The 16,498-nt window shown below is 42.6% G+C and overlaps 1 protein-coding gene across 2 annotated transcripts in view; it reads right to left on the bottom strand.

Annotated features, from left to right (window-relative positions):
* Positions 1-1,756: 1,756 nt before the first annotated feature.
* Positions 1,757-16,498, bottom strand: part of GEMIN8 (gem nuclear organelle associated protein 8) — a 54,934-nt gene continuing 40,192 nt past the window's right edge. For both annotated transcript variants that reach the window (XM_088481152.1, XM_088481153.1), the window contains exon 4: positions 1,757-2,855. In XM_088481152.1, the coding sequence (XP_088337278.1) occupies positions 2,599-2,855 (257 nt within the window). In that variant the 3' untranslated portion in view covers positions 1,757-2,598. The remainder of the gene's footprint in view (positions 2,856-16,498) is intronic.

Below are 16,498 nucleotides of genomic sequence, written 5' to 3'. Positions count from 1 at the left end.
GTCTTTTGCAAAAATCTGTCATGTACATGACAGATATCTTTCAGCACAGCCCCCAGAATTTTCAATAGATATCTTTTGTCTTTCATCGCTCAGAAAAACATCTACTAATGGATAGGCCCCTTAAGTATGACAAATGAATGCACTTGCGGGTCTGCATTTTTTGAGACCCCTATATGAGTGTTAGAATTTTACAATACATGCCTGTAATGTCAACTAAGGGTTTTTTATTCTCCTTTTGCATTTTCCAATTATTCGTCATGTTCAAACTGATACTCTGCCAAGAGTGACTCAGCAGGGAGAATAAATAAAAGCTAATGGAGTATTAGGTGGGAATGAGCATATTTCAAATTATACTATATATTTAGTCTCTCTAATTGTATCACACACATACCACAGAAACCACATTCCCATAGGCTTCCAAGTTTTTAGTTTCAGTAGTACACAAAAAGTACTGGCTTATTGCAAGGCATTATTCTGAAGGCAATCCCCAAGCCAAAATGGACAGCAACATTCTTCTACTGACTGAGCTACAGAGGGAATATTTTACAGATAGAGGGTATATTTTACAGATTACCCAACTGATCGATTGGTCAATTTAACAGTGTTAAGAAAATTATACCCTGTAGTTATACATTATATCCTAGTATTGATTCAGCGGAGACAAACTACAGAATTCTTAGCTTGGATCTGCTAGAACTTCTTTATAGAAATAATACCCGTTGTCTCTGTCTCTACTAAAGAACTCGGGAAAAGTGATCAACGGTTTTTCATTTCTATTCTTGTAGTTCTTTCCATCATCTTAATTGAATCCCACTGTATGTACATTACAATATTGCAATTAATGAAAATTTGTTTTAAATTTTATCTATTAAATACCAAAATAGTCTACTCCATGGCTAGCAATGCAGAGAGAAAATTAACAATTTGAATTTCATGCTTTGAAATGTTAATTTATTTACGGAATTCAATACAGAATTGCAGACAATATCAGTTTTTTTTATTTACCAAAGTGAAAATCTCCTTGTACTGCCAAAGGCACAATGTGAGACATAAAAAGCAGAATTCTTCAGTGCACGACTTGTTACAAAGTGCAAGCCAGATCAGAACGTTCCGATTCTCTCCTTCTAAGAATCTGAACTGACAAATAACGCACATAGGAGAACTTGGGAGGGAAATGAACAGACCCACAGCAGTAAATTGCATAATGCACTCAAGTTGCAATATAAATCACACTAAAATTACAGATATAAAATGAATTAGATCGCTGAGGGAATAAATCAAAAACATAGAAGAGAGCATAAGCTAAACATCTCGACATGTCAAGAACTTTTACTTTATTACATTAGTTTTGGTTAGTCATAAACATAAAAAATACTGATACAACATAATTATGAATGAACAATAAGCACAATTTAACAAAGTACAGAGTGTGCTTACAAGAGATCACAAGAAAAGGTCTTCATAATAAGAGCAGACTAAAGCTGGCCATCCACTATACTTTTCTATCAGATATCTGTCCAATATGGCTGGTTGGAATGAAGACCTCGTAATGTATGGGAGCAAATGACAGTCGATCATATGGTTTTAAATACTGAAAAAAGGACAAAAAAAAAAAAAAAAAAAAGTTGTTCAAATTGGTTACATTTGTGTGTGTTAACTAATTTGTCTTAACAAAATTTTTGGTTATTTTCCAGTGTTTGTGAGCAAATGGACGATTGTAATTTGCTCCCATACATTACCAGGTTTTCATTCCAACCAGCCAGATTGGACAGATATCTGACAGAAAATTGTATAGTGGATGCCCAGCTATAGAAATGCAGTATTTTGGAGGCGGTCATTATTAAATGGTGTGGTATAAAAGATCGACAGTGTATAGATAGCCAATAGGGTCAAAAAGTTGACATGGACAAAGGTTAACACAGAAAAGGTCAACACTTAAAAAAAAAAATTAAATCATATTTTTAACCCTAATCCTCACCCTAAATTAACCCTAACCGTCCCCTTCCACAGCCTATCCCAAACTATCATCCTAAGAGGTAAAAATCATGAAATATAATTAAAAACTGTGTCAACCTTTTGACCATTTAACCCTGTAGACCATCTGTCTATCTAGACACTGTAGATCTTCCATTCGGATACTTCTATTAACTGCATGGTTCAATAGCCAAATAGAAATAAGAGCGCACTTCACTTTCCACTGGTGAAATATATGACTGTAGGCATAAGGCGGCCATACTCCGATAACCCCCTATCAGTCGGCAGTACAGGCTCCCAGATACAACTTGAAAGTTGGCATTTTGTGGAATATTTTGAATTTATTAAACATGTGCTGCCACATAATATGTACTTTGTCCATAAGGAAAATTAGTAGAATGCAAAAGCACTTGTCAACTAAAAAGGCTAAAAATGTACTGACTGAAATTTTGAAGAAATATGCAAAAAAACAACATATTTATACATTTAATCAGTGCATTAAACTATTGCCATAGCAATGTACGTTTATAATCAACTGTATAACTGATATGGTTTGGTTAGTTTTACATGTTCATACAGCTGCCGTGTCTGATACGATCAATAAATAGCAAATGTTCAGAGGATTTATAATTGTAATGGGATGATTGGCCAGTACTTTGGTTGCTTTTTATCACAGTGTCTGTCAAAGTTGAGCTGCATAGCAGTTTCCATTCCTTGGATTTTAGCTGCATCTTCTCCATAAAGTTTCTTCATCTCTATCCTACGCCTTTCTCCAGGTCTCTCGGAAGGAGGCTGCGTTGATCTTTTTGTGGTGATGTGCAGGTCATGACCTGCATCTACATACTGTTCATGCATCTCCGCCTCAATCTGCTGCTGTCTCTCTGAAAAATTGTGGTAATAATTATAAAAAAGTAGTTTATTTTTTTTCTATTTATTCATTTATCATTTCAGAGAAAAGCAATCCCACTTTTATCATTCACAATTGCAATACATTTTCTTAACTCAATCTATTGTGACTGCTTTGAATTGACCATTACTGTAAGTCACTAGTGCCAACATAATTTGCCTGATTGAGAATTTTATAACGCAGACCGGAAGGTTCAGCAAATGAGGAGATGATATGTCGGTGTCCATTTAGAAAAAACAAAAAATCAAACTAGTCATTGCATTTTATGGGGGGGGGGGGGATGCATAGATATATTTATTCAGTTATATACATAGCGCACACATATGCCACAGCAGAGTATATCTGGCCATTCACATCAGTCCCTGCCCTAGGGGAGCTTACAATCTATGGGCCTGATTCAGAGATGTATGTTCATCTGATGATGAACCTACATTGCTAATGGTTAGGGGTCTGCACCTACATTAAGATCAGTTATGCGCATGTACAAAACGGGTCCTGTGATTGAGCACGCAGCCCACCCACCCTACGACAGCATGATTGACTGGCTGCGGCATTCTGGGGGCATGGCTGGTCACCGGAGGCGGCCAATGTCTGCCTCTGAAGTGACCAGCACCCGATTAGGCTGCAGGAAAGATTCAGTTCCAGCAGGCTGACCAAAGGTGCCACCATCAGTCGCGAAGGTGCTTGCAAATGCAGCAAGCAGGTGACACCTCCTTTAGCATTTGCATTAAGATGGACGGAATTGCAAAGCTGCTTGTGAGTGGCTCTGCAATTCCGTCCATCTCTGAATCAGGCCCTATATTGCTTACTACACTGGGGTTCATTTTGTCATGAGCCAATTAACCTACCAGTATGTGTTTATTTTTGGATTGACAGAGAAAATAGAGTACCCTGGGGAAACCCACACAAGATCAGGGAGAATATACAAACTCCACAGTTTGGGCTGTGGTGGGAATCAAATCCAATACTTCAGCGCTGTGATGCAGTAATGCTAACCATTACACCATCTGTGCTGCTATATAAATCTCGCTGCACATCAGGACTACAGTGTAAAAGGTTCTCCAAGGTAAAACCTCCTCTTCTCATTGTGAAAACACCAATGACCCAAGTACCACTAATATAGCCCCCATTTCATTTAAAGCTTAGGCAGGCAATTTCCAGCAAGTTTTTATTTTTAACTATTTTGCTTTATTGAAGCACAAGAGGAGTACAGAAGTTACACGGTCCAGTTCTATTTGGCATTGTGTGAATTGAAGGCTCTGCTGTGTCATAATATGGAAAAAGGTAAGTGAGGTGATGGATGGTGGAATGATGATGATATGGGGGAAGATTTGGAAGAACATGATGAGAGGGGATTCATGACATGAAAGTGGTACTAGACATACCCCTTGGTGAAAAATATACCCCACTAAATTTCATTGGGTGCACACCGTAATTACATGTGCAGGGCACGCCAATGCTTGACAAAGATTATTGTTCAGTTTTAATAGCCTATGAGATTGTTTTGTATTGACTTGTGCTGCCGTAAATCTCTAAAGCTGGGTACACACTGTTCGATGTATGTGTGCTCCTGTATGTACCCACCTTGAGATTTTGCCTGGAGCTGTGAGATGAATGACGTCTGCTCTGAGGGCAGTACTAGTGGGTATAGAGGTTTCTTTCACCCCAACTGTGTGCAGCTAAGTTTAGAGCATAATTATTATTAATTTATATTCTCACTGTTTTCCCAACAACAGGAGCGAACTCTTAAAAGCTGGGTACACACTATACAATGTATCGTACAATATATCATTCTAACATGGATCGGAATGATATATCGCACACATCATATAGTGCCCGTTAGGAAAAAAAAATACATCGACAGATAGGAGAAAAATAAAAACACAATGGCGACCAAAGAAAAAACTAAATAGATAGAACATAAGCATTGTATAAAAGAAACAAACACATTGTCCCAGTCACCATCCCACCCGCACTGTGCTCCCATTCCCTCATCCCACCCGCACTGTGCTCCCATTCCCTCATCCCACCCGCACTGTGCTCCCATTCCCTCATCCCACCCGCACTGTGCTCCCATTCCCTCATCCTACCCGCACTGTGGGCCTGATTCAGACCCGGACACTATGCTGCGATCGCATTGAGCAATTTTTCGCAATCTGCGCATGCGTATGAGTCGCAATGCGCGTGCGCAAACCAGTCATTGCGATGGGAAAGTGCTCACCCGTAGCCGGGCCGCCCGCTATTTTGAGTGACAGATAGTGCCGTTTGTGGGTGGTAACAGGGGAAGGTGCTTGAAAACGAAGGTGTGGATGTGCGAATGCAGGCGTGCCCGACCGACAGAACGACGTTTAATGGTTGTGCATAATTAGCAAAGTAGCGTCATTACACACGTGACTGGGTTGTATTTTAGCCAGAACTGCTCGAAATGTTGTGGTGGAAAAAGGCTACCACAATTGCTGCGAGCAGCTTCGATTGCTCTCGATGTTCCCGATTAATCCTATAACTGCCGGAGATGACGTGTGTTGCGAGTGGCAAAGGGGCATCTTTATACAGATGCGAGTGCATAGTGCGACCGCTCGCTATGACTTAGTGGGCGGCTTTACGCGATGCAGTGCGAGCACATGACTTAAATAACCGGGCCCCTTTTAGCCAGCGAGCGGCCGCAAATAGCGTCCGGGTCTGAATCAGGCGCTGTGCTCCCAATTCCCTCATTCCGCAGTGCTCCTATTCCCTTATCCCACCCACACTGTGCTCCCATTCCCTCATCCCACACAGTGCTCCTCTTCCCTTATCCCACCCACACTGTGCTCTTCATCCCACTCATGCTGTATTACCATTCCCTCATCCCGCACCCATTGTGCTCCCCTTCCCTCCCCTCATCCCACACACACTGTGCTCCCCTTCCCTCATCCCACCCACACTGTGCTCCCCTTCCCCCATCCCACATAGTGTTCTCCCCTTCCTAAATAGTGCCTTTTCCTCCCCCATCCCACATAGTGCTATACCATACCCCATAGTGTTTTCCCCCTTCTCCCCCACATCTCAGTGTATTCCCCTGCCCTCCATCCCACATAGTGCTTTCCCCTGCCCTCACTCCCACACAGTGCTTTCCCCAGCCCTCACTCCCACACAGTGCTTTCCCCTCCCAACATTCCACATAGTGCTTGCCTCATCAAACAAAGTGCTTCCCCTGCCCCCACTCCCACATAGTGCTCCCGCCATCCTAACCCCCCACCTAACCCAGGATCCTCCCAGGTAGGCTACACTTACCTGTAGCACTGGCAGAAAAGTGAAAGGCACCCAGGCCAGGGCTGACTTCTGGCTCCTCTGAGTCTGCTTCTTTGTCCTGTCCTGTCTGACGATACTGCTGGGGACTTTACAGGCTGGGCCCTGGGGTGGGGGCAGAACTGCCTGATGACTGAACCAGAAAGTTCAACTTACAGTAGTTCAGACTACTGGGATCACTGGCTGGGAGATCCGAGGAGTCATAAGGCAGCCCTGCCCCCACCACAGTGCTCATTCCTGTCCAGTCCATGGTGGCAGACTGATTCGGATGCCGGCCGGTTCCTCAATGCTATAGCCCTGCATGTGGCTGCGTACCTGGCGTAATGGTCGGGCCAGCCCTGTATGTGACCACCATTCTACTAAGACAGCTTTAATTGAATCTAAGCAGCAATTTAATAGCTTCAGTTTTGAGAACATTTCCACTATTTTGCGCTCTTGACTTTATATAAGTTCTTGTCTGGTTTAGAACTTCTACAAAAAAAAAAAAAAAAAAAAGTAGCACCATCATTAAAAGGGGGCTTCAGATGCCTCTATTATTGGGCTATTATCAATTTATTATGCTCAATAGGGTCTCGACTGGCTACGAGCGGGTGATAGCAAACGATGGTTGAAAGCCTGTTTCCTTCAGACTCCCATACATATTATACCTTTGGTTTTCTTCTTTGCCCAGGGTTCATCATCCAACTGTGGCCAGTATCCTACTAGCCAAGGTATTTTGCAGCGGCTAATTGATGCAGCGGGGCCTATCCCTTAGGGGTCTGGACTGTTCTCTAATGCTGCATACACACGGGACAATTTTCCTGAACGATAAATCGTTCATATTGGTAATTTTTATGCAGTGAATGATCGACCAACATCGCTCTTTCCCGCATGAACTATAACGATATCTATGGTCGACCGTACATGAGGGCCAACTTGACGATTTGGTCAAGATTTGTCTGTAAAGACAGGACTTCACTGACACATCTATCATAGATATCTACCCAAAATTGTTTGCCCTGCACTACAGAAAGTTGGAGGGAAATCTCTCAGCGATATCTTTGGTTGTGCAGGTTGTACCGTGTGTGTGTGTGCAACATTAGTCAGTTAGCCTGCTGGACTGAGGGGCTGACTGACTGACAAGGCGGAGCTGAGGGGGACTGGAATCCAGATTAACCAAATAGGGGAATAAGTAGGGATACTACAAGAGGTAGTACCAGTGTATGGGACGGATCTGACAGAAGGGCCGCTGGCGCTGATGATCGCGGTTGCAACCTGCTTCTCACTCACAGGCAGATGTATGCATGTGAGTAAGAAGCAGTTCAGGGATGGGATTATCAGCACCAGCGGCCCTTCTGTCAGCCTTTGATCATTAGATCCAGGCTTGAGATGTGGCTCGTGTGCTCCCCTCACCCACTCTCGCAAGGGACTTCAGTCTCCTGGCTAGCAAAACTTCCTCAACCTCTACAAGCTGTCCTGCCCCCAGGTCTCCTACAGCTCCTAACTTGTCCTCCTCCTCCTGCTTCCCCTGGCTAGGCTACACAGAGGCACTCAGAGGTTGATCAGCTGTGCCTCTGCTCCTGCCCTCCTCATGTGTGCCTCTAACCCTCCCTCCACCATGTGTGCCTCCTACTGTATATCAGCTGTGTCTCTGCCCCTTCTATGTCTTAGTCCCCTTCCTTATACCTTTGCCACATTCTCCATCTGTGCCTCTGTCCCCCTTTATCTGTGCCTATGATTCTTGCCCCCTCTGTGACTCTGCCCCCTGTACCTCCTCATATGTGCCTATGCCACTTCCACCTCCCTCTATCTCTGGTGGTTGCCATTAGAAGTGGCGCAGACCAACAGGAGCAAGATCATGTACAGCGCCACATAATCTAAAGGTGGGCAGGTAAGCACAACTTTCTGTTAATAATCACTTTATATATTTCTAGTGTGTGTAATATATATATAAACATAACACGGGGTATTGAAATGAGGACTCCAGACAGGCACTCAGTGATACTGTCTTTTTAATGGCAGCAAACACTGCACCTTAGCATACGTGAACATAGGCCTGGATACACACAGGCACAGAACAGAAAATAAGCGAACATAATAGTAAATGTTACAGCACTCCTTGTGCTTAACAGTCAGCAGTTACAAAATCTGTGGACCCTCCAGTTCCTGGCACCCTAATGCTAACCACCACCCCATGCCTATCGCCTGGCCTGTTTGTCCGGCATCAGGTGTGTGAAAGTTTTAAACACTTCCTGTGCGCCAGTGATTATTCCAGCTGGCTCTGTGTAAATGTGAAAACCTGGAATTCCACACCACCACTGCTAATGCAGAACGCACAGGTTTCACTCCAGCTTCCCTTGGAGAGGGCCGATTCCACCAGAATGTGGGCAATTCAGGAAAGAGACAACCCCTCTCACCACACAAAATAAAATAAGAAAAACCCAAAAGAGAATCTACAAATGCACAGAAAGATCATGGACATCAAGGGATAAAACAATTTTTGCCCTCAAAAATATAGTCTAGGTTGCAAAACTATTTGACCCCCCAGGGGTATATTTACGAAGTGTTGACTTTTGAATGGCAGTGTGTAGATAATATACATAAAGCATTGCTCACATTATTGAAAGGACTGCCCCCCCAAAAAATCATCTAATTATACCCTGTGACATCAGAAGAGGGAAATATACCAAGGAAAGAACCTCATAACCACCGGTAAATGTTGTGGTGGATCATTATAGTCTGTCAAAAGCCTTGGCTACTAGTGACAAAAACTTGCAACTTTAAAGAGGTTTGATCTTCCAAAAGAGTCAACCAGCATTAGTGTCTTACGGGACCAGGCGCCCAGAGAGGGTCTGTTTGTCGCGAATATAGCTAAAACTAGTGAGGACACGTGTATTTTATACTATCTTTTTTGTTCATGGTTAGCAATGGTGCCAATAATAATAAAGTCCACTGTAAAGGCATATTTAGGAGAGGTTTCCTTTCTCGATCTTTGCAATATATAGATACATTGCTTTGAGTGTAAGAGAATTAAAACAGTATGGTTCTAAGAGACATGAATTAACAAGATCTGGGTGCGAAACCCCTGCATTAACAAATCATGGTATGAGTCACAATTTCCGTGGTAAATGCAGCAGATGCACAATTTAAGCATACAAAACGGTGATGAGGGGGAAGCGGGAGGTGGGATGTGGGAATGTACAAAATCTCTTACATCGCAAGTGCCAGGTTGGAAAAAAGAAAGCATCAAGTGGAAAAAATGAAGAGACACTGCCAAGCTATGAGCCAAGTCTTCACAACCCAATTTCTTGCAGTAAAAGTATTTTGCTTTATTTTTAAATGTGTTCATCAGAATGAAGTCTCTACAGACAGTATAAAACTTTTGAATTCATTTTATTGTTATTTATGAAATTCAACACATTTGAGTAAATGCAGATACACTTGATGCATTAGCATAAAGAAGTTAAAAAAATAATAATCAAAGAATGAGCATTCAGTTCAATAGGTTTGTCAAGAACGCAGAGCGTGTTTAATTGGGAAGACTGAGTAATCATCTCCATAATAACAACTGAATGTAACATTAAGGCAAAATCAGATATAAGGAGTCTAATGATCTCTGGATGATAGTATACATAAGCCAGAGAGGGAGATAGACCTTAAAGGCTGTATGAACAGCAGTCCCTGAAGGTGAAAACTCCAGAGTTCAGTCTTGTTTGTAAAAAATATCACAAAAACCCAGCATCAGTAATGCTAATTCAAACATAAAATATGCACTGGCAGGATCAAATATTATGGCACAATTAGCTGGCACAGACAACGCTAGGAGACTATATACCAGGAAGTCTGAGTCATACAGCTTATCGGCAATCATGTTGACAAGCGGTATGTGGACTCCAGAAAGCAGGCACCAAAATGTCGGCCAGTAATTAAAACAGGGATGATCACACTTTTGGACTCGACGATCTATTCTATATGCTGAAAATCTTTTGCAAACTACCAAGTACTGATAAAGGAGGCGTGGCCTCACGGCAAAGGCCATGGGGACTGTCCCGCCAGAGTCAGCACGGTTGGGAGGTATGCTTTTTAGGGCTTTGAGCCAATGAAAAGTAAACGAACGTGACATATCAGTTAGCGCGCCCTAACCAGAATTTTAGATGGGTTTAGCAGTTTTACACAGCTAAATCTCGTCTCATAGGTGGCGAAGATGGTGATAATTAATGAGCACCCAGAACAATTGAATAGCAATTTGAATCGCCCTCTATGACATTTGTTCCTAAACGTTTTTGAATCACAGCACCCTAGAGAATCAGCATTTTTTACATGGCACCTCTAGGCCAAAAGTTTCTTATTGAGAAACTGTGCAAAAATTATAAAATTAAATTGTGTTTGTCACCCTTAGCGTCGGTTGTGTGGTGATAAACAGGTTTGTGCTTCTCTTTTGCCACATATTTTATAATTGGCAGCCACCACCTCTGGTTTTGCCTATCAAATTCACCAAAAAAATATTTTATTTGGGACTGGACCACCAAACTGTGGCACCCCTGCAAGTGCCCTGAGGCACCACTGGGTGCAACGGCACCCAGTTTGGGAACCACAGTTTTCGGACAAATACATAATGTAACACTTCCTTTGGGAATATTTGGGCATCTTTTCATTGAAACAAAATGTGCTATGCTTGGTAAATCGCAAAAATCAGTGTTTAAGACTTGTAGGCTTGTTGCTAGGAGACAAGAATGCCGGGCTGCTTGTCCGTGAGGTCCTCCTACCTGGCTACTCCGTCATCTCCTGCTCGGATTAATTTTGTCTCCTTTTTCTCTCCCGCTGGTTCTTTGCTCAGATGCCGGTGATAGCGTTCAGTACGTGCCTTTAAGCTCCTGTGTGTTCCAGTTCTTTGTTTCCAGTGTGTGTATCAACCGTCTCAGCCGCAATTCAGCGTCTGTGTGGGCTGTCTGCTATCAACATCTCAGCAGTCTCAGCTGCACTTCAGCGTCTGTGTGAGATGCCAGCTATTCACATATGAGCGTTATCAGCTGCAATTCAGTGTCTTTGTGGGCTGTCTGCTATCAACATCTCAGCAGTCTCAGCCGCACTTAAGCGGTTGCGTTGACCTTCTGCCAATAACATTCCAGCAGTCTCAGCCGGACTTCAGCGTCTGAGTGGACTCTTGTTATTGGACCTTGCTCCAGTCTCAGTCACACTTCTGTGTCTGTGTGGACTTTTTGCTACAATCCTCACGGCACCTCAGCCAAGTTCACAACAGCCCTCAAGGCTACACCTCAGCCAAATTCACAACAGCCCCCAAGGCAGCAACTCGGCCCCAAAGCCGCACAGCACCCACGTATACATCAGCTCTCAAGGCTGTAACTCGGCTCAAGGCCGTACCTCAGTCAGGTACACATCAGCCCTCAAGGCTGCAACTTGGTCCAAAGGCCACACCTCACTCAATTACACGTCAGCACTCTAGGCTGTGAATGGGCCACCCGGTCTCACCTCTATCAAGGACTACCAATTCAGTTGACCCCATCACACCATATAATCCTCAGCACTATTGCTTTAAATCAGAAGTGAATCTTAACCTGGGATTCATAACACAATGACAGTTCAGCTGCGAAATGGAAGGTCACACAGCTCACAGAACGGGACTTCCAAGTGCTGAAAGCACCTCATGGAGCATTAGTAAAATGCTCTATAGAATGAAGAATCACATTTCACCATCTGGCAATCTCACAAATGATTCAGAGTTTGGCGGATGACAATACTTTTTGCCCAAATACGTATTGATTTTAATAAAGTTTGGTGGAGGAGGAATAATGATCTGGGGAAGTTTTTAATGGTTTGGTCTGTAACCCTTCGTTCTAGTGAATGAAAATCTTATTGATATGATATTATACAGTGAAATTCTAGGGAAGTGTGCTTCCAACTTTGTGACAACAGTTTAGTGAAGGCCCATTCTTGTGTTGGCATGACATGGACCTCAAGCACAAATTGAAGTCCTCCTGGTTAACAGTTTGGTGGGATGAACTTGATTGCCTGCACAAAGCACTGACATCAACCTCAACACCTTGGGAGGATTTAGAATACAGAATGTGAGCCAGGCATCATCGCCCAACATCAGTACCTGACCTTACTAATGCTCTTGTGGCCGAATCCGCAAAATGTAGTGGAAAGCCATCCCTGAAAAGGGGAGCTGTCATTTCATCAAAGGGCAGGGAACCTCTATAATAATGAACATGGTTTTTAAGCAAGATGTTTAAAAAACATACGTCGTTGTGATTTTATGGTATCCACATACTTTTATCCATGCACTGTATGTTCTAGCACTAATCAGTTAACACTGAGCCAGCAATTCATTATTTTGCATATTCAAATGACTTGTAAAATTTCTCGATGCTCCAATATAGTCCATGTGGCAGGTTATTCAATAATAATTTATTAATTATTATATAATGATCTCTGAATGGCAGAATATGGACGCGAAAGATCAGAGGGACATCTGACTCCAAAGGCTGCGGTGTAGAGTACAGAAACAGTGACCAACCAGCAAGAGTTCAGCATGGTCAGTAACAAGGGTATCAACATAGACTAGGTACCTGCAAGATCTATCAAGCCAGCATAATAACATTTACTGAAATCTACTGCATAATATGATCTAGTGATTTCAGCAAGTCAGTGTCATCTGGGACAATTACTTTTCTACGGAGCATGACCAAAGTGTTAACTTTTGGAACAGAGTATGTTCTGGGCATGCTTAGCATGTATTTAGAAATACTATAAAATTTAAAAAGAATAAATAAATAAATCAAACAGCAAAAAAAACAAACAAAAACAAACTAAAAGTAGATATAAATAATGCTGGGCATACACTGCCAAATAAAATGCTTGTCAGACCAACAGACATTTTATCTGGCAGCCTGACACCCAGCGAATATCACGGGGCATACACTGTGAGATAGCTCACAGTGTATTGGCCCCGGTATCTGTGCTCCTCCCATAGGGAGGAGACATTTCCCGTTCTTTTCCGAATGTCATTTAACTACAAAATATTGCTTCGGTCGGACATGCTGGACGATCTGGCATGCCCGACTGAATGATATTTTACCATCAGTCGCCCACACACAGTACAATTATCTGGGCAATCAGCTGATATCGGGCGTATACAATTATCGCCTGATAATTGTATAGTGTATGCCCAGCCTAAGAATTTAAATAGCAGACTGACGTTTGTATTTATGGACCTTTGTTAATCTAAAATAAATGTGGCATTCCTTTTTTTGATTCCAATGTGCCTTACACCACAGTAATGACAATTTATTGTATCTAAATATGAAAATATATTTTAAACTAATAAAAAGCTAAGAACATCATTAACGAGCTTCCATGTTAAAATATTATTTGAGATATAATTTCACATACTATACATTTGTGTATTGTCTCCATTAAGTACTCACCCGATCAAACAGTAAACCCCTGTCTCTGAAATTAACAGATGGATGAAAGTTAGGTGTTGGGTGTAGTGAAAATTTAGAATAATTATGTAGGATACATGTATGAGATTTTTTTTCTCATAGTATAATATAGTCCTGCCATAATTTGTCAGGAAAGTGGGATTTATACGGTTTTTTGAACAAATCATAAATGTTAAAATGTTCCTTACCAAAGTAATTGCACAGAAAAAGGAAATTAAAGTAAATACTCTACATAGCATGTCCTTTAGGCAGATAGATTGTCAACCAAAAGCAATATAACACCAAATCAGACAAAGCTGAAAAAATAAAACAGAAAAAGTGACTAGATGCCAATTACATTATGAAACATGAAGAATTACACAACACACTCCCTCTTGGGAGGTGAAAAAAAATGGTCAATGTATACATAACTCCACCAGGGAGGCTGTGGGAACAGATCTCAGTCTCTTCCACTAAACAGTAGGGTCTTCAAAACATAAAAACAAAAAAAGGAACATGTGAAAAAGCCCATAAGATGCCATGTCCCTAAGTAAGCAGAGATTTTGCTGTTGCCTAGATTAGACGGAGTCTGGGATGCTACATTATTTGTATACAGGACAGACACAATTCTGTTGCACTGTCAGATTTAATTTCTAAAAATAAGAACAGCTAGTGAGCAATATATGCAGCACTCAGAATAAGAGACATTGGGCCCGATTTAGAGTTGTACACTTATCCCGTCTGGACTGTGTCTTTTTACGCATATAATGTAAGTTAATATGTAAATGTCACAGTCACCAGGATATGTATTAAGACACCGACCAGCGGGTTGCAAATTCAAGCAGCTGCGTAATATCTTTGCAGCATCTGAGTACAAAGTCGCAGCATCGGTTGCAGATCAGACATTCATCGGCCTTCTGAGTAACCCTAAGGCTACTCAGATCAGCTGACTGACTAAGACGCTGGCACCAGTGATACAGCATACAAATATGCAGTTGCTGGATCGGACACCCCTATAAATCTGTTGCAACACACCTGCGTTTTTTTCTGAAACATCAGCCACCTGTATAAATATTGGCATAGTGTACAACTCTGAATCAGGCCCATTGGCTCTTATATAATAGCTGGCAAGATGCAGTCACGGGCACCGTTCCAAAGAGTTATTATAAAGCATCAATAATTAAAAAGGCAAAACTAGGTTGGCTTTGCCTTTTTAAATTATTGCCGCTCTAACTTGCCATAACCGCTCCTCAGCCCGCATTTCACAGGCTATTTTATAGTGCCAAGGTTGCGGTGTAGCGCTCCACAAGGGATGTAGTCACCATCCCAGTGGACAGAATCCTGGGGCTGAAATCCAGTCGGCGAGTTTTAGGGTTAGGCACTATGGGAAGGGACAAGGACGGTTAGGCTGCGGGTAAGGTGGGTTATGGTTAGAATACTTACATGTATGTGTCAGGATTTCCACCGTCAGTATTACACTGTTGGGATCGTGTACCCAACCCCTTAATAAATATTAAGAATAGATAGTACTAAAACAAGTGGCAATATGCAACCACATACACAGTTATATTATACACACGCATATACAGATATACAGTATATAGTGACAAGGTCACTGGCATCATAGTTGAAGGCAGATATATTTGCCCTAGATTTCTGACCGGTGTGTTTTGAAGGGAAGCAGTCGGGAAGCCGGTGGTCGCAATGCCGACTGCTCGATTCCCGACTGTCTAATCCCGGCAAGGTACAAATGTCAGGCGTTGAAAACCCTACGCCTGTCATTAGACCTATGCCGGGAGCCCGACACCCGGCTTACCGATCGAAGGTAAGCCGGGCGCGGACAGCCGCGGGGCCTTAGGTTAGGGCTCCCGGGAGGGGACTTAGGGTTAGGCACCCCCCCGGTAGGGTTAGGCAGTGGGGAAGGGGAGGTTAGGGTTAGGTACCACTAAAGGAGGGTTAGGGAGTAGAATTAGGTTAGTTTATACTTACCTTAAGGACGATCGGGATTTCTTCCTCTGTCAGGCTGCCGCTTCCGGGATTAGAACCACCGGCCATGCGGCCGGCGGTAAGTCATACTGATTCAGTTTTGAAACCTCAGGAAGAGGTTTGCGTTACAAGCTTTTTGGGCTGTTTGCTTCACAGGAGGCTAATTAGGGCTTTCAGCTGTGTGGCTGTGTCTTAAGGTTGTCAGGCTGATCAGTATGGAGAGACACTGCCTGGTGAAAGGACAGTCTTTTCGTGTCTCTCTGAGAGAAACAGGTCACTGAGACGAGGTAAACTATGTCTGGTAAAACTTCTTGTGCCTTGTTTTATTAGTGAGCTAAGATCACTTTTGTGTTTAGTTAGCGCCAGATGGCAAGGTGTTTGTTTACTTTTGTTTTGCTGCATAATAAAACTGGCTGAGGCCAGTTGCACCAGACCAAAGGACTATGTGTGGTTTCTCAGCTGCTGCGCATAGCCATCTACCCCAGGAGATGGTACCAGTTCACCAAACCATGTCATATTATATATATATATATATATATATATATATTACATACACACACACGTCACATTATTTAAGACTACCTCCTACATTTGACGCCGGCAGCGTGTAGCCCATGAAGTGCGTCACGTGCCGTGCGCTGGCTTGGTGGCTATTTAAGGTGTGCGATAGGGCATCTACACACATCACTTGTTGCAGTCATAGGTAAAAGGGGCAATTTAACAAAGTTCCAAATAGGGATGATTATTGGCTTTCGGGCAAAGAGTGGCTGTATTTGTGAAACCGCGCAGTTTGTGAACTGTTCGCATGCTGATGTGGTGAATGTTTATCGTGACTGGACAAATGGCACCATTGCAAATAACCGATGTGGAAAGTGCGGATCACCACATACCATTGATGTGAGAGGTGAATGTCGGCTACAAA

Source organism: Taudactylus pleione, unplaced genomic scaffold (genome assembly GCF_031769625.1).
Source record: "Taudactylus pleione unplaced genomic scaffold, aTauple2 ptg000265l, whole genome shotgun sequence".
In the NCBI taxonomy this organism is placed as follows: Eukaryota; Metazoa; Chordata; class Amphibia; order Anura; family Myobatrachidae; genus Taudactylus; species Taudactylus pleione.
This window is presented reverse-complemented; position numbering and strand designations above follow the sequence as displayed.